This window comes from Hyperolius riggenbachi, chromosome 1, assembly GCF_040937935.1.
Source record: "Hyperolius riggenbachi isolate aHypRig1 chromosome 1, aHypRig1.pri, whole genome shotgun sequence".
In the NCBI taxonomy this organism is placed as follows: Eukaryota; Metazoa; Chordata; class Amphibia; order Anura; family Hyperoliidae; genus Hyperolius; species Hyperolius riggenbachi.
The window spans coordinates 186,493,182-186,515,162 of NC_090646.1; the positions used below are offsets into that span (position 1 = coordinate 186,493,182).

The following is a 21,981-nucleotide window of genomic DNA, read 5'->3' on the forward strand; positions in this document are numbered from 1 at the left end:
TACTCCCATCCTTAAATTCCTGCACTCTATTGGCATTTGTGACTCCGCACTGACATGGTTCTCCTCCTGCCTCTCTGACCACTCCTTCCAGATTTCCTTAAATGGATCCTCTTCCCTCTTCCAGATTTCCTTAAATAGATCCTCTTCCCTCCCCACGCCTTTCTCTGTAGGATCTCCCCAGGGCTTAATTCTAGGTACCTCGCTCTTCTTCCTCTAAACCTTCTCCCTTGGCAAACTTATCTCTTCACTTCACCTCAACTACCATCTCTACGCTAACACAAAAATCTACATTCACACTCCTAAAATTTCCCCCGCCTGTCCATCTCAACCTGAATGTCTGACAGATTTTTGAAACTCAATCTTAAAAAGACTGAACTCATGATCTTCCCACCTTGATTATCTAGACTTCACAAATCCCTTCACTGGCTCCCTTTCCTTTCCCTCTCAGACTTAAACCTAAACTTCTCTGCCTGGCATAAAAATACATACACTATGCCTCCTCTTCACACATCTAATCTCGTCAAGATACTCCCCAATCTGTTCTGTTTGCTCCAGTAGCACTGTCCGGATATATGCCCCCATCAGGACTTATCCAGAGCAGCCCCTACTCTATGGAATGCTCGTCCTCTACTCATCAGGCTAACCCCCTGCTTCAACTAATTCAAACATGCCTTAACTGCCCATCTGTTTACCATAGACTTTGACAAAAGCAGCCGGATAAATTCAGAAGTGTTTCAAGCAATATTATATGCTCATATTCAGCCAAATATGTCAGCACTCTTTAGACGGTGCTTCACAGCGCAGATGGACAATGACCTAAAGCATACAGCAAAAGCATCTAAAGTGTTTTTAAAGGGAAAGGAGTGGAATGGAATGCAATGGCCTAGTCAATCACCTGACCTGAATCTGAGCATACATTTCACTTGCTGAAGAGATAAACTGCAGGGAAAATGCCCCAAGAACAAGCAGGAACTGAAGACCGTTGTAGTAGAAGCCTGGCAGAGCACCACCAGGGATGAAACCCAGTGTCTGGTGTTGTCTGTTTTCTAGACTTCAGGATGTAATTGACTGCAAAGGATTTGCAACCAAGTATTAAAAATAGAAAGTTGGATTTATGATTATGATTTTTTTTCTGTCCCGTTACTTTCAGGCCCTTAACAAGTGGGAGGCACATATGCAAACTGTTGTAATTCCCTCAACGCGCACGTTATTTGGATGTAAATACCCTTAAATTAAAACCGTCTGCAGTTAAAGCACATCATGTTTGTTTTATTTCAAATCCGATGTGGTTGTGTATAGAGCCAAAAATGTTAGAATTGTCAATGTCCCAATATTTATGGACCTGACTGTATGTGCACCATTGTTTTTCGCGGTTTTGTGTACCGCTGTTTAACGCTGCAGTCTCCCCGTGTGTACTAATACAGGGAGTGCAGAATTATTAGGCAAGTGGTATTTTTGAGGAATAATTTTATTATTGAACAACCACCATGTTCTCAATGAACCCAAAAAAACTCATTAATATCAAAGCTGAATATTTTTGAAAGTAGTTTTTAGTTTTTTAGTTAGCTATTTTAGAGGGATATCTGTGTGTGCAGGTGACTATTACTGTGCATAATTATTAGCCAACTTAACAAAAAACAAATATATAACCATTTCAATTATTTATTTTTACCAGTGAAACCAATATAACATCTCAACATTCACAAATATACATTTCTGACATTCAAAAACAAATCAGTGACCAATATAGCCACCTTTCTTTGCAAGGACACTCAAAAGCCTGCCATCCATGGATTCTGTCAGTGTTTTGATCTGTTCACCATCAACATTGCGTGCAGCAGCAACCACAGCCTCCCAGACACTGTTTAGAGCGGTGTACTGTTTTTTCCCTCCTTGTAAATCTCACATTTTATGATGGACCACAGGTTCTCAATGGGGTTCAGATCAGGTGAACAAGGAGGCCATGTCATTAGTTTTTCTTCTTTTATACCCTTTCTTGCCAGCCACGCTGTGGAGTACTTGGACGCGTGTGATGGAGCATTGTCCTGCATGAAAATTATGTTTTTCTTGAAGGATGCAGACTTCTTCCTGTACCACTGCTTGAAGAAGGTGTCTTCCAGAAACTGGCAGTAGGACTGGGAGTTGAGCTTGACTCCATCCTCAACCCGAAAAGGCCCCACAAGCTCATCTTTGATGATACCAGCCCAAACCAGTACTCCACCTCCACCTTGCTGGCGTCTGAGTCGAACTGGAGCTCTCTGCCCTTTACCAATCCAGCCACGGGCCCATCCATCTGGCCCATCAAGACTCTCATTTTATCAGTCCATAAAACCTTAGAAAAATCAGTCTTGAGATTTCTTGGCCCAGTCTTGACGTTTCAACTTGTGTGTCTAGTTTAGTGGTGGTCGTCTTCAGCCTTTCTTACCTTGGCCATGTCTCTGAGTATTGCACACCTTGTGCTTTTGGGCACTCCAGTGATGCTGCAGCTCTGAAATATGGCCAAACTGGTGGCAAGTGGCATCTTGGCAGCTGCATGCTTGACTTTTCTCAGTTCATGGGCAGTTATTTTGCGCCTTGGCTTTTCCACACGCTTCTTGCGACCATGTTGACTATTTTGAATGAAACGCTTGATTGTTCGATGATCACGCTTCAGAAGCTTTGCAATTTTAAGAGTGCATCCCATTGCAAGATATCTGACTATTTTTGACTTTTCTGAGCCTGTCAAGTCCTTCTTTTGACCCATTTTGCCAAAGGAACGGAAGTTGCCTAATAATTATGCACACCTGATATAGGGTGTTGATGTCATTAGACCACACCCCTTCTCATTACAGAGATGCACATCACCTAATATGCTTAATTGGTAGTAGGCTTTCGAGCCTATACAGCTTGGAGTAAGAACATGCATAAAGAGGATGATGTGGTCAAAATACTCATTTGACTAATAATTCTGCACTCCCTGTTATTGTGGATCAGGGTTGAACAAGAGTTTTTTTCCTGATTTTGTTTATTTTTGTACACTCCAAATGATGAATTGTATTGTGAATTTTTGTTATAAAACCAGCCCTCTTCATTTTATTTACAATCAAAATATCTAAGAATTATATTTTGATGCCATGTACAGGCAACGCAAAAAATATTGGCCAGGTCTCTATAAACGGACTATGCCAGAGACTGGAGACTGTGCGCACCAATGTAACTGTTTTTCTACACAGATGGTCATATCTGCATAGTCCTTCAATCTACGGGGAGGTAAAAGCACAGCTCCCTGGTGTTATGGTTAGAAAAATAGAGACAATAGAACGGATAGTGTCTTCTGTTTAAAGACCTTCCATGGAAAAGCACAGCATATGTGAGTTTGGTACCCTAGAGGGTAAAGGTTATGAATATTTTAGGAGATGATTTTAATTAAATTCCTGCACATTTAAACAGAGTAATATTTTATTATCATAGCAAGCGTACACAAGCAAGATTTTCATTAAAGTTAACACTTTCAAGGCAAATGGTGCTCGGCATGATTTACTGACCTTGTGAAGGAAAGGCACAAATTAGGAAGAAAAATGATGAAAGGGGACAGACTTTGATTAATATAGGTAATGCTATCCCATATTTATAATAGCCCTTTCCCTATTCGGTTTTATAAATGTGGTTTCTAGGAGAGATGCCCTGCTGGGGCTGAAATGAGCCTGAAATCGGAGCGCATGCCGCTAGTGTGCAGCCTAGTTGATCACACTGTCAGCAGTTCATTTTACAATGATGTATTTAGTGTTCATTTCACCTTCCTACCAAGAAGAGAAATTCCTCAGATGAAAAAGTGATATTGTTCTTCTGAAGGACATTCCTAATGAGAAAATATCTGGACAAATGGCAAGAATTTGTGTATGGAGATACCTGTGTAGGTTGCTTTTTTAACATATTACAAATCTCTAAAGAAATCACCCTTTCTTAAATCCCTACAGGCTGGCACAGTGTGATTGTGTAAAATCAGAAGTCTAGGCTGCCCAGTATTTCTACCCAAAACTCAGAAGCGTTCGTTAGTTTGGCTTAAAGAGTCAATGTCTGTCAATTCATGGCTGAACCCATAGCTTCAGTCCACCCACTATAGTGCTGTATTGCAGATGTGGTAGGCATTGTCACTGGTGTCAGGGAACAACTTCAATGATAATCACTGGGACATTCACAGGCAGATATTTGAGGCCATATTCTATTTGAGGTGATAAGCAGCTTGCAAATGCTCTTTGCCTCTGCATGAGGATTAACGGCAAAGCCTATTGCTGACTTCACTCGTGTGATGGCTGATCGTTAAGCAAAAGCCTGAGCGATGCTCCCATATCCTGGGTGATGGGGAGCAAGGATTTGTGCTGTCCTTCGGCACCACGACACTGCTACCTCGCTCCCAGGAGATGTGCACGCATCGGTCATAAGAACCTGCACTCGCTGAACAACTGCCACCCCTCGCAGCTGTAATAGTCCCTGAGCCCCGGTGAAGCAAATCCTCATTGGTCCAGACAGTGGACCAATGGGGAGCCCTGGCGGGAGCTTCAAGGATGATTTGCCGGGGCTCAGAGACCATTACAGCGATTGGAGTAGCAGCCAGCGGCGGCAGATGTTCAGCAGCGCTGCAGGGCAAATTGCTCGGGGCAGGGTGTGCCTGGCTGAGCTGCGGGGAGGGGGGCGGGGGTTTGACAGACTGACTGGAAGCTCAGGGGTCTCCTTATTAAATGTTATGCGTTTTTGCCAAAAGCTGTTCACATCCAGGTCAAAGTGTACTTCCTGTTTTGCCTCAAGAACTACAAAATTGCTTAACGCAAATGCTCCAAAATCACTAGACATAAATAGAAAATCGCTTGGCATATGCCAGGAATTGTTACAGCAAATTGCTACAAAAAGTGTTAAGTGTTTGCGATTTCGCTTAGCAATTTTTGGTGTGAACTAAATTTTCTGCTGAAATAATGTCTAATATCTGTTACAAAGTGGCACAAGTAAATAATCAATATATAGAAGACCTTTATTGTTTACCTGATCTATCCTGAATTCTAAATTATATAGGCTGTAACGCATCTTTAGTCGGTGTCGCCCCTTAGTGATGCTTCCTTAATTGTTAAGGTGACATTGTAGGCAATGAGTGCAGTACAGGCACACTGCTGTAACTGAGCAGTGTGTAGTACTCAATGGAGAAGGGGACAAAGGGCTGCATAAGCAAGCCTCTTCCAGCGGTGTGGGTAAGTACGAGCTTAATTTGCCCTATCGTCCCTCATCATTTAGTGTCTTGACCAATCGCTAAATGAGGTTATGTATTAGCTGTGCACACACTAGGTTCTTGGCTGAAATTGCTCCAAACCACCACCACTGCTGAGTTCCTGTAGTATGTGTCTAGCTTGAGGCTCCCTGCACACTGCATGTGATTCAGATTTTTAACCATTTTTTACATGCGATATTTCAATTTTTAAACGTTCCTGCATGCTGCGTTTTTTTTCTGTGTTTTTCTGTTAATAGCTGTTAATTCTGTCAGGGAAAATCGGAATCGCAAATCTGATTTGCAGTGTGCAGGGAGCCTAAGGGGCCTGTTTCCACTACACGCAGATTGGATCCAGAAAAACTGACTCCAATTAATGCTTATGGGCCTGTTTCCACTAAGCGCGATTTTTCTGATGCAGATTTTCCCATAGGCATTCATTGGAGTCAGTTTTTCTGCGTCCATTCTGCATCCAGTCTGCGTGTAGTGGAAACAGGCCCTTAATTAGATCTATGCGAGTGTATGTGTAAGGGCCCAGGCACAGTGGGCCCTTACACATACACATACAGTGAGTGTTTTGCAGGTCTTTTTCTTTTTTAAAAAAAACGCTTCCATTGACTTGCATCAAAATTGCTGTAAAATCGCGGCATAATAGCCGCAATTGAGATTTTTCAAATCAATGGAAGCATTTTTTTTTAAAAAGAAAAAGACCCGCAAAATTCTGTCCTGTGTGCCAGGGCCCTACTTATAGCTTCTATTCACTGTATAATAATGCTTCCATTTGGCATAATTAACAGGTGGCTGTCTTCCACCTTATGAAGCTTGCTGTGTGCCATCCTGGTTTCTGCTTTAAATTCATCTATTGTCTATCTATACATGATTACCTGATGCTTTTCATGTCATTTGTTGTAAGTAGGTAAAAAATTTTTTTTGTAAAAGTAATACCTTTTAATGGCTGATAAAATTAAATTAAGCAAACTTTCAGGAATCTGGTCTCCTTCTTCAGATGTCATTTGCATAAATGTTGCTTTACAAATACTTCCTGTGTATTTTGTAGTTCAGTATTTCGAAAAGAAGATTATGCAGTTACCACTAAAGCACACTAAAGCACACCAGAACTGAGAAGAATATGGAGGCTGACATTTATAACCTTCTAAACGATACCAGTTGCCTGGCTATCTTTTTGATCCTGTGCCTCCAGTACTTTATAGACCCAGAACAAGCACACAGACCAGGTGTTTCTGATTGTGACTGAAGGCTGACTGGATTAGCTACATCAGGGGAGCCTCTAGGCATAGGCAGTACAGGCCATAGCCTGGAGTGCCATTGGTCCTGTGGGGCACCATGTTGCTGGATTAAGCCCCACCCCCAGACTAAGCCCCACCCTTCTATTACTTGCTTCTGCTGCATCTACTTACTGTAAGTTACAGGCAGCTGCCATCTCTGTGCCTTGTGCATCCTTCTTTCCCCCTTTGTGTCTCCTTCTGTCTTCTTGTGCTTCCTTCAGTCCCTTGTGCCATGTCTGACCCCCTGTTAATCCTTCTGTCTCAATTTGTGCCTCCTTCTGTTTCCATGTGCCTCCTTCAGTCCCCCTTGTGCCACCTCTGCCTCATTCTGTGCCTCGTGTCCCCTGTGCCTCCTTATATCCCCTTTGCCTTTATTTGTCTTCTTGTGCCACCTGTTCCTCCTTCAGTCCCACTCTGTCCTTCTGTCTTCCTGTGCCTCTTTTGGTCTCCCTCTGTGCCTCCTTCTGTCATGCCTCTTCAGGTCCCATGTGCCACCTCTGTCCCCTACGCCTTCCTCTGTCCTAGTGTCTCCTTCTGTGCCCCTTTGTACCTTCTTCTGTCTCTCTGTGGCTCTTTCTGTCCCCCTCTGCCTCCTTCTGTCCCCCTCTGCCTCCTTCTGTCTCCATGTGCCTCTTCAGTCCCCATGTGCCACCTCTGTCCCCTGCGCCTTCCTCTGTCCCCCTGTGCCTCATTCTGTGCCCCTTTGTGCCTTCTTCTGTCTCCCTGTGGCTCTTTCTGCCCCTCTCTGCCTCCTTTCATCTCTCTCTGCCATCTTCGGTCCCCCTTTTGTGCATACTTCTGTCCACCTTCATGTCTACTACTGTCTCTCTGTGCTTCCTTCTGCCCCCTTTGTGACTCCTTGTGTCCTCCTTTGTGCCTCCTTCTGACCTCCTTTGTGCCTCCTTCTGACCATCTTGCAGAGGCGCCCGGTGCCAGGCCAACCAGGAGGTCACGATTGCTGTGTGGAGGGGGGGGGCATGGGGACCGCCGCCTCCCCTCAGCCGGATGTTGTATCCCCAGGTGGTGAACAGGCTTGCGTCATCTAATAGACGCCACGCCAGTTCGCTGACTGCAGCCCATAATTTCACTTTTGCAGCCTGCTGTGTCTGTGGGTTCCGACAGGCAGAGCAGGGCTACAGTAAAATGGCGTCCGAAAACCTGCACTGGAGACTATTTCCATTGCAGGTCTTGGGGTGCAATTTCCAGTATCCCTGCTCTGCCTGTCAGCGTGGGAGTTTTGCAGCCGGAGTTGCTGCACGAAGATCATCGGGGAAGCTGCCGCATTCAAGAGGGAGGTCGGGAAGGAGTCTTCTGCAGGTGAGTAAATGTTTTGGTTTTTTTTCTTATAGGTGCAGGCAGGTATTAGGGGAACTAATGGGAAGAGGAGGGGAGAGGAGCCCTGCCTATGTATATTTTCTGGTGAAACGCTGCCGCATTTGCATGTATTTTCTGGTGAAACGCTGCCGCAATAAGTGTAATTTCTGGTGAAACGCTGCGGCATTACGATTATTTTCTGGTGAAATATTGCCGCATTATATTCTTCTGAAATGCTGCTGCATTTGATTATTTTCTAGTGAAACACTGCCACGATTATTTTCATGGGGGGTTGCCATGGGGCCGGGGGGGGGCACCACGAGTTTTCTCGCCTGGAGTGACAAAAAGGCTAGTGGCGCCCCTGAGCCACATGCTTGTTTCAGATGTGTGATTTCAGCACTACTGCAGCCAAAGATCAGCAGGACTGTCAACCAACTGGTATTGTTCAAAAGAAAATAAATGACAACCTCCATATCTCACTCAATTCAGGGATACTTAGTGTACTTGAGATGGCCATCAGAGGTGTATTTATACTTACCCGGGTCCCCCTACAGCCCCGTGAGGGTCGCCGTCCCCTCCAGATGCTCCGTTATCTTCTAATCTCCTCCGGCAATCTGGCAGCCCACGAATATCATGGGGCTGGAGGAAGCCCCACAAAAGTATAAATACACTGATGGCAACCTTAGGTTTACTTTAAATGGCATTATGTGTACCCTTGTGTGCAGATTAGAGGTTAATTTATCTTGCATCAAGGTCCTGGCAACTCCCTGCTTATATGTTGCTGTTCTCTACTACCCACATAAAATGACTGTGAAGTGCAGTGGCTGCTGGTAGCTGGCTAGAAATTGTAGTCACATGAGGAATCGGTGATGTGGCCTTTCCTTGCATCTCCTCCACTAACACAAAGCCACGCATTGATTCTTACATTTTACAATATCTTTTATAAGGATTTGATAAGGTGAGGAACATCATCATTTTGTCATAAATGGATTTTGTTAAATTTCTGTTACACTTTAAGGATGGCTTACTTGATATTGAGTTGATGTAAACATAATATTGTGTAATTAATATATTGTCCAGTAAATTACAGTAGTATTGTGGTTTTGGTTCATGTACATTATTGAATGATGACAGTTTTAATGATGAAAGGGCAAGAGAAAGCTAAGCAAACAAGGAAAGCTTTCTAGAAAAATTCACAGCTACCATGCTGTTTAGTAATGGCTAACATGTGTGCTCCCTGTGTCTTATTGTAGCCGTCCCCGGGAATTCTGGCGCCTTGACTACTGGGAAGATGACTTGAGGCGCCGTCGACGATTTGTGAGGAACCCCCTTGGTTCAACACATCCTGAAGCGACACTCAAAGCAGCCATAGATCACGGTCTGTATCATATTGATATGTCTTATCAAAATAGCAATATAACCAGTGTATATACATACGCTGGGGTGTGTGTATTTATACAATTACTTTATGTGCCCTTTTCATTAATCTGGCCTTGTGAAGAACTGTTCAGGTTATTTAACACATTTTATAGGGCATTACATTGGACCTTTCACTTAGTTGCATTCTGCTTACTATCTTATGATTTGCCTTTCAGTTCTTTGAATTGACAGTTATGGTAATTAATGTTCCTTATGCTAGGGCACACAATACATTAGGGGGGAAAAGTACATCATTATCATTTGGTGTTATTTCTCTTCACATTTTGTGTGCTAAAGAAAAACAGTTTTGGTTCTTTCAGATTGGCGCACACAGAACTTAAAGGAAACCTGAAGTGAGAGGGATATGGAGGCTGCCATATTTATTTCTTTTTAAGCAATACCAGGTGCCTGGCTATCCCTCTGATCCTCTGCCTGTAATACTTTTAGCCATAGAACCTCAACTAGCATGCAGCAGATCAGGTGTTTCTGACAAAAATCTGACAAGATTAGCTGCATGCTTGTTTGTGTTGTGTAACTCACTTCTGCACTTAGCATTAGCAGGACTGCCAGGCAACTGGCATTGTTAAAAAAGCAAAGGAACATAGCAGCCTCCCTATACCTCTTACTTCAGTTTCCATTTAGGGCCCGTTTCCACTTTGGCGATTTCGCCGGCGATTCTGCAGAGTTTCCCCGCACATGATTCGTATGGGGAAACTCTGCCATAGGGGATGACGGGGCCGCGGCGGAATCGCTTGCGGGAGCGATTCGGCCGGAACCCCCCGCAGAATTCGCTGCGGAGGCTGCGAATCCCATAGCCGTGCATGGCACGGCTCATGGGATTCACCTGCGATCCCGCCCACCCGCTCAGTGCCGGCGTGCGTCTACGAGACGCACGCCGCACTAGTGGAAACGAGCCCTTATGCTGTTTGCTATAGTGAAATTTCTGACATTCTGCTTCCCCCACAGTCATTTCTGTGATGATGGCAATATTTAATCCTAAAGTGAACCAATGTCTAAATGCTATGAACTAATGCAAACAAGTGAAAAACTTATACATGTTGACCTATTAGGATTGCCCTATGTAGGTCTTCTGTGTAATTTTTCTTTGCTCTGAAATTGCTTTTTTTCCAATGTGTATGGAATGAGACCCAGAACTAAGTTGTGAATTGTTCCAACCCCTTCCTGTCTCACTAAGCTGTTAATATTGGCTAACTGTTGCCATCGCTATTTATGCGATACTGATGTTAAGGAGGCACTGCAGTGACCTATATTAGAATGCAGTAAATTATTCAGGCTCATACCCACTTCTATGATAAGTTTCCTGGTTTCAGCATCAGAAACACTTCCTCCTATATCTATATATTGCTGTATATTGTGTGGCCCCACCCTCCCAGTAATGATTAGCCTAGGCTGTTCAGCTATGCAGAGTTCTTTCTTTGTACTGGCTTTGGAACTCTCAGTAAACAAACATAATGCAGATATCACCTGATAGGACGAAAAATGTTGCCACATGTAATAAATATATGTAAAGAGAGGAAAGATTTTACAGTGCGCAAACAGTGACATAATAATTTATAAATTAATATTGTAAGCAACATAAGTAGTTTTGTACCTTGTTTTCACTACAGTTTCTCCTCAAGGTTAGTTGATCAGTTTAGCATTGCAATGCGGTGAGCACTATGACACTTGCACTTTAATCTATGCCTGATACCTGTCAAAAATGAGTTTGCCATGTGGTGCACGAGTCAATCACTATCCAATTGAATTTCAGTTTTGTAGTGACCGACCAACTTAGTTTCCTGGGTGAAAACTCACCGACCAACCAAGTTTCCTGGGTGAAAACTCACCGACCGACCAACCAAGTTTCCTGGGTGAAAACTCAGGAAAAAAGTTCATAGGATATGAACCATGGGCCCACATGCAATTAACTTTTTCTCCTGAGTTTTCTCCTAGGTGATATTTTCAAATTTGTCAATAAAATGGCCTCAATTCACTAAGCTTATCTCCTGTCTTTAATAACCTTTCTAGAGTTATCACCATGGTGATGAGGCATGTCGTATTCAGGAAACATTTTACCTCAGGCAAACCTAAAGTTAACTCTTCTGTATTTAAGTTAAGTCTTCAATCCTTAAAATAACTCCAGAATTAAAGACAGGCTGTTTATTAACTGCGTGTGAAAATAACTACAGAGGAGGTAACTTAACGAATGAAGAGATAAAATAACTTTCTCACTGTGTGGAGGTAAGTTTTCTCTTGCCTTATTATCTCCAGCATGATCTTAGTGAATTGAGACCAATGTATTTTAAGCCACTAGAAAGCAAGAAAATGCTCAGAATAATTTTGGTAGTGCTTTATCTACTTTTCAGTACTTTTTCAGTTGAAAAGTGCTGGAAAGTTATTTTTAAAAAATGATGAAAAAATATCTCCTAGGAGAAAACTCTGGAGAAAAGGGGGATTGCATATGGGCCGTTGTGTTATAATTATCCTAGATATACTGTAGACACTTGACTTGATTTCAGCAAACCTGAAGCAAGAAAAAAAACTTGTATGTGTAGTATAGATAATGAATAGAACATTAGTAACAAAGAAAAGTCTCATATTTTTATTTTCAGTTATATAGATTTTTTTTTTTCATAGCATCATAGTGTCACAGTTGCAGTTTTAGAACCACACTGTGTTTTTAAGCTCTAAAACAAAGCAGAAACAATGACCCTTTAAACTTTCCTGCAGTAAAACCTTATATCAAGCGGACTCTCACAGTTTCTTGTAAGCATGGAGGAAGAGGGCGAAGCCAGCACTGCAGTTAGGGTTCTTTTATTGATCAAGGTTTAAACACTCACAGTTATGTAGTAGCCAGGTGTCATAGCAGGTAAAGTGGGCGCCAGGTCTGAGATCCCCTGCGGACGACCGTTTCGCGCTGAACGCGCTTGTTCACCGCTATGGGGAAGTTGGGGGCGGGCTGCCTCAGCGTGGGTTACATACCCACGTCACGGCGGCACTTCCGCCTATGTCTGCTAGCCATGCCCCCGTTGCCATGTCATTCCATGACGCTCACTCGCCCTGCAGACAGGACGGAAAGCGTCCATGTTCCCCGGCGACAATGGGCACTCCCACAGATACGCCCAGCCGCGCCATCCAATGCCCAGCCTGCCAGCCGAAGGGTGCACATCAGTGACCGCTGTTGGTAAACAGCGGAACATGTGCACTTACAGCAGAGTGCGTACTATATTAGAGGCACATATATACACAGTATAACCTAGGGCTAGAGAGGCACGGGCAGTGGAGGCAAGGGCAGGCATGCCTGCAGGTGCAACCCAGAGTGTCAGGGTTGATAAGACATAAAAGCAAATACCGAGAGGTATATGTACAGTTGGGAACAAATCCACGGAGAGGGGAGAGAGGGAGGCGGAAAAGGGACAGAGCGGATACACATAGGGCTATAAGCCAACCGCAGAGAGGAGGAAGGGGAGAAAAACGTGCATAAAGGCAGAGTCATGTGCGCACGCGCTCTGTCCCTTTTCCGCCTCCCTCTCTCCCCTCTCCGTGGCTTTGTTCCCAACTGTACATATACCTCTCGGTATTTGCTTTTATGTCTTATCAACCCTGACACTCTGGGTTGCGCCTGCAGGCATGCCTGCCCTTGCCTCCGCTGCCCGTGCCTCTCTAGCCCTAGGTTATACTGTGTATATATGTGCCTCTAATATAGTACGCACTCTGCTGTAAGTGCACATGTTCCGCTGTTTACCAACAGCGGTCACTGATGTGCACCCTTCGGCTGGCAGGCTGGGCATTGGATGGCGCGGCTGGGCGTATCTGTGGGCGTGCCCATTGTCGCCGGGGAACATGGACGCTTTCCGTCCTGTCTGCAGGGCGAGTGAGCGTCATGGAATGACATGGCAACGGGGGCGTGGCTAGCAGACGAAGGCGGAAGTGCCGCCGTGACGTGGGTATGTAACCCACGCTGAGGCAGCCCGCCCCCAACTTCCCCATAGCGGTGAACAAGCGCGTTCAGCGCGAAACGGTCGTCCGCAGGGGATCTCAGACCTGGCGCCCACTTTACCTGCTATGACACCTGGCTACTACATAACTGTGAGTGTTTAAACCTTGATCAATAAAAGAACCCTAACTGCAGTGCTGGCTTCGCCCTCTTCCTCCATGCTTACAAGTTCACCACTTCCTTCCTGCCGGAGCACGCAGCCTAGAGGGACTTACATCTACACAGTTTGCAGCACAGCATAGCCCAGCCCAGCCTCCTGTTGCATCCCCTGTTGAGTGCTGGAACTTTACTTTCCTTTGCCTACCTCGACGTTTGTATCTATTCCGAGCACCTCCGTGATGCTCACAGAAGAGGCGAGTCCAGAAACGGCGGCCTCTGGGGCTGAAGGCTTAGATGTCATAGCAGAGGGGAGAGCGGACCTGGAGGGTTTTTTCTCTAACCTCAGCTCTGCCACCACCTCCCATAACAAATCAGTGGGCGCCAGGGTTTTGGAATTGAAGCTTTGGAGGGAGAGAGAGAGAGAGAGAGGTGAAACTTTTTTGGACGGCAGCCACATTGCAGAGATACGAGGACGACAAGATCGCGGCCCGAGGGTTCAGACACTACCGAAAGCCCTCGGAGTATAGGGAGGACAGGCAATTCGTGGAGGAGTGGGAGGAGGAGCACGTAAATCACGCCAGAAGGCTCCAAGCTATCGTCCTAGCCAGAACAGAGAGAGAGCACAAATTGGTGACCGAGGAGATTGTGAACATCAAAGCGCAGCTCGGATCCATATTACCACCTGACGATTTACAAAAAAGCCTGAAAACGATCAGCGATAAACTAGTACCGGTGCAGAACGAAATTAAGGAGAGAAAGCTACGCAAATTGCTAAGGGACAAAAGTGACTTTGCGACTGGAAAAATCTTCACGTGGAACACCACACGCAACACCGGGCAATCACGCAAAAACAGGAAGCCCAGGGGCTACTGGACTACCGACTCTGCCTCCGACACCAGCGGAGACGACAACAACAAGAAAAGACCCATCAAGCCTACACCTAAACTAAGTAAACCATCCACACCTGGGGTCGCACAAACCTTTGGGGAAAACACACAATCATGTGCATTGGTCCCTTTAGACGCAGATTGCGTAGGGGAGGGCGGAAACACCACAGGAAGACCCCAGAAACAAGTCTCCTGGAGGGATGGTCGCTCCTGGAGGGCGAGACGCAGAGGCAAGAGGCAGAGAACCCAGGAATAGAGGATGCCCTAGAATTGGAAATAGTCAACATTGCAGGCATTGAGATCACGGAAGATTGCAAGAGCTTGCTACAAAAAGGACTGAACTATTCGATCACGAGAAAGTTTGACCCTGTTAAATTTGAAATTGATCTATACAAGGGGGTAAGGCAGCTGAACATCAGGCATTTCTTTGCACGCAAAGAGAATCTGCAGGACAACATCAAGACAAGAATTTGCCCATTAGGCTTTATTGTCCCTAGCCGAGAGAGGGATCTCCCAAACACTGAGGACTGTATCCTTAAGACCCTATTAGACCTATTAGAGGAAAACGAGAATCAAACCAAAGACTCTATCCCTCTAACAGAGGATTCCACACCCTTTAGGCCCTGCAGATCTATCGCACCCTTTCCAACTACTCCAGGCTCCAGTATTGATAGCTTTTATAGAATCGTCCTGAAGGAAACCAAGGCCTTGGTCTATCGAGAGGAAGCTAATAATCTTACTCAAGGAGAACTATCCGCCTTGAAATGGCTAAGGGCAAGGGAGGACTTGATCCTAAAGCAGGCAGATAAGGGGGGCAATCTTGTCCTTATGACTAGAACACAGTATGAAGAGGAAGCAATGAGCCAACTCCTGGATGTAACAGTATACCAACCGCTGGACAGTAACCCAACATGGAGATATGTATCCGCATTACGATCCCTACTTCGTAGGGGGGTAGAGGCAGGTTTCTTGACCAAGAAAATGGGGGAACAGCTACTGCCGGAGCACCCAAGGTTTCCAGTATGGTACATGTTACCTAAGATACATAAATCCAGGACCAGACCACCGGGACGTCCGATAGTCTCCGGTATCGGTTCGATTACCGAGAGGCTGTCAAAGTACCTCGACCATCTCCTCAGGCCACTGCTGTCACTGGTGCCATCGCACCTCGCCGATACTATCGACGTCCTTGATGGGGTCGACGACCTTGTCTGGTACATAGGCGACAGGCTGGCCACAATTGATGTGGTCAGCCTGTACAGCAGGATACCACACGAAGACGGCATTGCGGCGGTCGAGTCGTTCCTCAAACGTGGTACACACACGGATGAGCATTGCGACTACATCTGCGACTGCCTACGATTTGTGCTTACCCACAATTCTTTCTTATTTAGGGAGAAGTGGTACCAGCAGGTGTCAGGCACCGCCATGGGTACGGCGGTGGCTTGCACGTACGCAAATCTTTTCCTGGCTCGCTGGGAGATTTGCGTGCACGGCGACGCCAACCCGTACCGTGGGTGCCTGCGGAGATGGTCGAGGTACGTGGATGACGTCCTGGTGTTCTGGTCAAGTACTGAACAGGATTTCTCCCTTTTTATCGACTATCTGAACGACAACCAGATCAACATGAAGTTCACGGCTGAAATAGATCCATGCCACATCAACTTCCTTGACCTGGAGCTTGTCCTTCAGCATGATAGATTAGTAACCAGAGGTTATCGAAAGAGTACAGCCACTAACTCAATACTGCATCAAAAGAGCTTTCATCCCCCCTGGGTGACGAGGTCCATACCCTATGGGCAATTCCTACGTCTTCGTAGAAACAATAGTGAGGTTTCTCAATACCTGAAACAGGCAGAAGAGCTCAAAGCACGCTTACAGCATAGAGGCTATGACCCGATAGTGTTAGAAGAGGCGAAAAATAGGGCCCTCTCTAGACCCAGAAGTGACTTGATCAAAAGGCGACGTCAACACTCTGCACAAAAAGATGGTTCCAACACCACAACCAGACAAGTGTTTGCCTTTGATTACTCACCAATGGCAACCACTATCAAAAAAATCATCTGCAAAAACTGGCATGTCTTACAGGGAGATCCACATCTGACAGGGGTGACCACTGGACCCCCCCTGGTGACGTTCAGGAGGGCCCCCACTTTGGGTGATATGTTGACGAGTAGTGAACACAGGAAACCCAACTCGAATAATTGGCTGAACACCCTTAAACGGCCAGGCAATTACCGCTGTGGGACGTGCGGCATCTGTGATCAGATCCTGAAACATGGAATATCGATGTTGGGAGGGACTCCTGTTAAAATTAAAGATGTATTATCATGCAGGTCCAAATTTGTGGTGTATTGCCTGTTGTGCCCCTGTAATAGATACTACATTGGTCAAACTACTCGAGAAATGCAGACAAGGATCAAGGAGCATCTCCGCTCACTTAAATCTAAGGATAAGTCTACTAGACTAGTAACACATATGGCTCAGTGCCACGGGAGAAATGCCTACTGCCTCAGATTCTTTGCCCTAGAAAGCATATCCTTTACACACCGAGGAGGAGATAGGGAGCGAACTCTACTACAACATGAAGCTCGGTGGATAATACAAACTAATGCTCTCGGCCCTCTTGGATTGAATGATAAAAACGAATTAGCCTGCTTCTTAGAGAAATGAATTTGAATGACGCTGTATCTTTGATCTCCTGTTGTGCCTTGGCTTTGACACACTTGCGTAGCTTTACTCCTTGGTTCTGCCTTCTACTGTCTCTTGCTGGCTTTTCTCCTCCTTATATTCCACTCCTCTGTCTGTGCGCCCGCGCGGCTGACAGTTGTATACCGTGCCGCGCGTGCGCACATGACTCTGCCTTTATGCACGTTTTTCTCCCCTTCCTCCTCTCTGCGGTTGGCTTATAGCCCTATGTGTATCCGCTCTGTCCCTTTTCCGCCTCCCTCTCTCCCCTCTCCGTGGATTTGTTCCCAACTGTACATATACCTCTCGGTATTTGCTTTTATGTCTTATCAACCCTGACACTCTGGGTTGCGCCTGCAGGCATGCCTGCCCTTGCCTCCGCTGCCCATGCCTCTCTAGCCCTAGGTTATACTGTGTATATATGTGCCTCTAATATAGTACGCACTCTGCTGTAAGTGCACATGTTCCGCTGTTTACCAACAGCGGTCACTGATGTGCACCCTTCGGCTGGCAGGCTGGGCATTGGATGGCGCGGCTGGGCGTATCTGTGGGCGTGCCCATTGTCGCCGGGGAACATGGACGCTTTCCGTCCTGTCTGCAGGGCGAGTGAGCGTCATGGAATGACATGGCAACGGGGGCGTGGCTAGCAGACGAAGGCGGAAGTGCCGCCGTGACGTGGGTATGTAACCCACGCTGAGGCAGCCCGCCCCCAACTTCCCCATAGCGGTGAACAAGCGCGTTCAGCGCGAAACGGTCGTCCGCAGGGGATCTCAGACCTGGCGCCCACTTTACCTGCTATGACACCTGGCTACTACATAACTGTGAGTGTTTAAACCTTGATCAATAAAAGAACCCTAACTGCAGTGCTGGCTTCGCCCTCTTCCTCCATGCTTACAAGTTCACCACTTCCTTCCTGCCGGAGCACGCAGCCTAGAGGGACTTACATCTACACAGTTTGCAGCACAGCATAGCCCAGCCCAGCCTCCTGTTGCATCCCCTGTTGAGTGCTGGAACTTTACTTTCCTTTGCCCTCTCACAGTTTCTTGGCTGTTTAAAGAGACTCTGTAACAAACTTTTCAGCCTTATTTCTTCTATCCTATAAGTTCCTATACCTGTTCTTATGTGGTCTGGCTTACTGCAGTCTTTTCTAGTTTCACTGTCTGTATTATATCTAATCATCTTTCCTTTGTCGAGCCTTGTCAGCCCAGAGAAGAATGTGCTGTGATAGGGAGAAGTTATGCACACCTTCCCCATGCCCCCTGCAGGCTCTGTGTGTGTGCTGTGTGTATGAGTCACAGCCAGCATCTCTGCTCACAGCTGGCCTGTCTGTGACCTTGTGAACCGCTGTGAGTACAGAGAGATCCGTTCAAAGCCCAGACAAGCAGCCAAGGCAACAAGTGAGAGAAATATTCCAGCAGTGAAGTCATGTTTGAGAGGAGCCTCTGCAAACAGGCACCTGCTCTGATGATGTATTCCCTGTTTGGCGGCCATCTTCATTGTTTACAAAAACAATGAATAAAACTGATTTTATCACCAAGAAATCAGCAGGAGCAGCGAAAATGTCAGAGGGGGCTAGAAGACTACAAACAGGCTGGTACTTTTATTTATGTAAGATTTTCACAGTACAGATTCTCTTTAAGTGCTTCAGAAAACAGGACTCTATTAGACCAAGTTGGGTCCAATTGCTCACAGAACCCCTCTTGCATAGATAACTGAAGTTTTATTTATTATTTAATTTCCTGTACTGGAAACAATATGAGACTCTCTCCTTTGCAGCTAATGTTCTTTTTCTTAGCTGTAATGTTCATTTTAATGTGTATCGCTGGTTAATACAGAGAATGGCTTACTCATGCTTGAAAATTAAGAATAACTTAGGTTACATAGATGTTTAAGTGGCAAGCATACACTTTTTCTTTCTATTTGTTACAAACATGTCTGGTTAGTATAATCAGAGCGGGTGATTAGTTGCTAGGCCAGGCCCATGAAGTGGCATGTTTCTGATCATAAAATGTGTGATCAATTTGAGGTTTACTGCTAAAAAGTGGCAGTAATCTGTATATTTAAATTCTGTACTTTTCCTGACTTTTTGACATTTGGTTTTAAAGTGTACCTCAAACCAGTAAATTAAAAAATGATATATACCTGTAGCTTCCTCCAGCTCTCTTCAGGCTGATCAGTCCCTCGCCATCCTCCTAGGCGCTCTGGATCCTCCGCTAGGTGGCCCGGTAATTCCGCCAGTTGCGCAGGCCGCACGTGCTCCTCTATTACACTACCGGAGCTGGGAGCGTTTTATACATGCGCAGTATTGCGCAGGTGCAGAACTCTCCAGGTGACTGGAGCGCGATGGGGCACAAACGGTCGGTGCTGCACATTAGCATTAGCATTATGCCTTGACTGGTGGAATTACTGGCCTGCCTAGCGGAGGATCCAGGCAGCCTGGGAAGACGACGAGGAACCGAGCCTTAGCCTGAAAAGGGCTAATTTACTGGTCTCTGGAATCCTTTAAATTATGAAAAGCATAGGAAAATCCTGTACTGTGCAGCCACAGTGTATTTTTGTTTTTCAATTGCTATATTTATCCCGGGTTTTTCTTCACATTTGTAGCTTCTTTTAAAGGGAAGGTTCAGGGAACTCTTGAAAAAAATAAAAATCCCTATCCACTTACCTGGGGCTTCCTCCAGCCCGTGGCAGGCAGGAGGTGCCCTCGCCGCCGCTCCAGAGGCTTCCGGTCGTCTTCGGTGGCCGACCCGACCTGGCCAGGCCGGCTGCCAGGTCGGGCTCTTCTGCGCTCCATGGCCGGGCTCTTCTGCGTCCCACGCGGGCGCGCTGACGTCATCGGACGTCCTCCGGGCTGTACTGCGCAGGCGCAGAACTACTGCGCCTGCGCAGTACAGCCCGGAGGACGTCCGATGACGTCAGCGCGCCCGCGTGGGACGCAGAAGAGCCCGGCCATGGAGCGCAGAAGAGGCCGGCCTGGCCAGGTCGGGTCGGCCACCGAAGACGACCGGAAGCCTCTGGAGCGGCGGCGAGGGCACCTCCTGCCTGCCACGGGCTGGAGGAAGCCCCAGGTAAGTGGATAGGGTTTTTTTTTTTTTTTCAAGAGTTCCCTGAACCTTCCCTTTAAACAGTTCAATGATAAAAGGTGTTTATAGCAGTAAGCTAGTGAAATGGGGAGTCTAAGGAATAGGTTTTCACTGCATTCTAGACACACAAAAGTCTGGCAAATTAAAAAAATGTGGCCTGCTATAGCACTGCTGTGAATGAAACACATTTACAATTCTTAAATCCTTTATGGCAATATTTGTTTACTGAACTCTTTGGAATTTTGTTACGTGAACCGGTCCTTCTGGAAGCAAGTAATTATAGTGCATGGGCCATTCGGAAGTTACATGCCACCATACACCACAATTTAACTGGTGGTTATGGATGTGCCTAGCGAGAAATGTTGGCGTCATAGCCAAATGGCAATGGCTGAGGCGTAACCAATACATACAAAGTTTGGTTACGTTGTGTATCCAAACTTTGGATAACGCCGAACATTGCAGCGGGGGTGAGTAAACCGCATTCAATTTGCTGTGACACGCTGCTAGCGTTAGGAGTTGGGAGTTGAGTTGAGGTGGTTGTACAGTCAGCTGTAGGGATTGGGAGGTTAGTGGTAGCCGTGGGGGCTAGTGTTAGGCATAGCTAAGGTAGGGTTAGGGAAGGCATTGTTGAATGTTGGTAAGATTACCAATATTCTATTGCCAACAGTTTTCTCTTTGATCTGGCACCATAATTACCCAGGTGCCCCCATTTTTTTTTCTTTTTTCTTTTTTTACATGTACGCTAATAAAGTATGCTTATGTAAAAAGTAGCACACAGAACATTTTACATGATCATATGTTAAGTGCACACATGGGTTCAGAGCCCCACTCCACACACCGTTATTTCCTGGATCTGTGTGGACACTCATCTGCAGAGCTTTTTTTTTTTGTCTGTGTATGAAGAAGTGTTGGGCGAACACCTAGATGTTCGGGTTCACGAACGTTCGCCGAACATCGCCGCGATGTTCGGGTGTTTGCGCCGAACTCCGAACATAATAGAAGTCAATGGGGACCCGAACTTTCGTGCTTTGTAAAGCTTCCTTACATGCTACATACCCCAAATTTGCAGGGTATGTGCACCTTGGGAGTGGGTACAAGAGGGAAAAGAAATATTTGAAAAAGAGCTTATAGTTTTTGAGAAAATTGATTGTAAAGTTTCAAAGGAAAAACTGTCTTTTAAATGTGGAAAATGTCATGTTTCTTTGCACAGGTAACATGCTTTTTGTCGCCATGCAGTCATAAATGTAATACAGAGAAGAGGTTCCAGGAAAAGGGACCGGTAACGCTAACCCAGCACCAGCAGCAGCACACGTGATGGAACAGGAGGAGGAGGCGCAGGAGGAGAAGGCCACGCTTTTTGAGACAGAACAACCCAGGCCTTGCAGGAGGACAAGAAGCGTGCGGATAGCATGCTTTTTACCGCTATGCAGTCATAAATGTAATAAGGATGAGAGGTTCCATAAACAGGGACCGGCAACGCTAACCCAGCAGCAGCAGCAGCACACATGATGGAACAGGAGGAGGCGCAGAAGGAGAAGGCCACGCTTTGAGACACAACAACACAGGCCTTGCAGGAGGACAAGAAGCGTGCGGATAGCATGCTTTTTACCGCTATGCAGTCATAAATGTAATAAAGATGAGAGGTTCCATAAACAGGGACCGGCAACAACACAGGCCTTGCAGGAGGACAAGAAGCGTGCGGATAGCATGCTTTTTACCGCTATGCAGTCATAAATGTAATAAAGATGAGAGGTTCCATAAACAGGGACCGGCAACGCTAACCCAGCAGCAGCAGCAGCACACATGATGGAACAGGAGGAGGCGCAGGAGGAGAAGGCCACGCTTTCAGGCGCAACTCAGGCCTTGCATGAGGACAAGAAGCGTGCGGATAGCATGCTTTGTACTGCCATGCAGTCATAAATGTAATAAAGATAAGAGGTTCAATAAACAGGGACCGGGCGGCAACGCTAACCCA

General features: G+C 46.0%; 1 protein-coding gene across 4 annotated transcripts in view; it reads left to right on the forward strand.

The window, feature by feature from the left end:
- The window catches only part of LRBA (LPS responsive beige-like anchor protein), a 677,685-nt gene that overhangs the window by 252,740 nt on the left and 402,964 nt on the right, over nucleotides 1–21,981 (forward strand). For all 4 annotated transcript variants that reach the window (XM_068279131.1, XM_068279139.1, XM_068279143.1 and 1 more), the window contains one exon: nucleotides 9,087–9,211. In XM_068279131.1, the coding sequence (XP_068135232.1) occupies nucleotides 9,087–9,211 (125 nt within the window). The remainder of the gene's footprint in view (nucleotides 1–9,086; nucleotides 9,212–21,981) is intronic.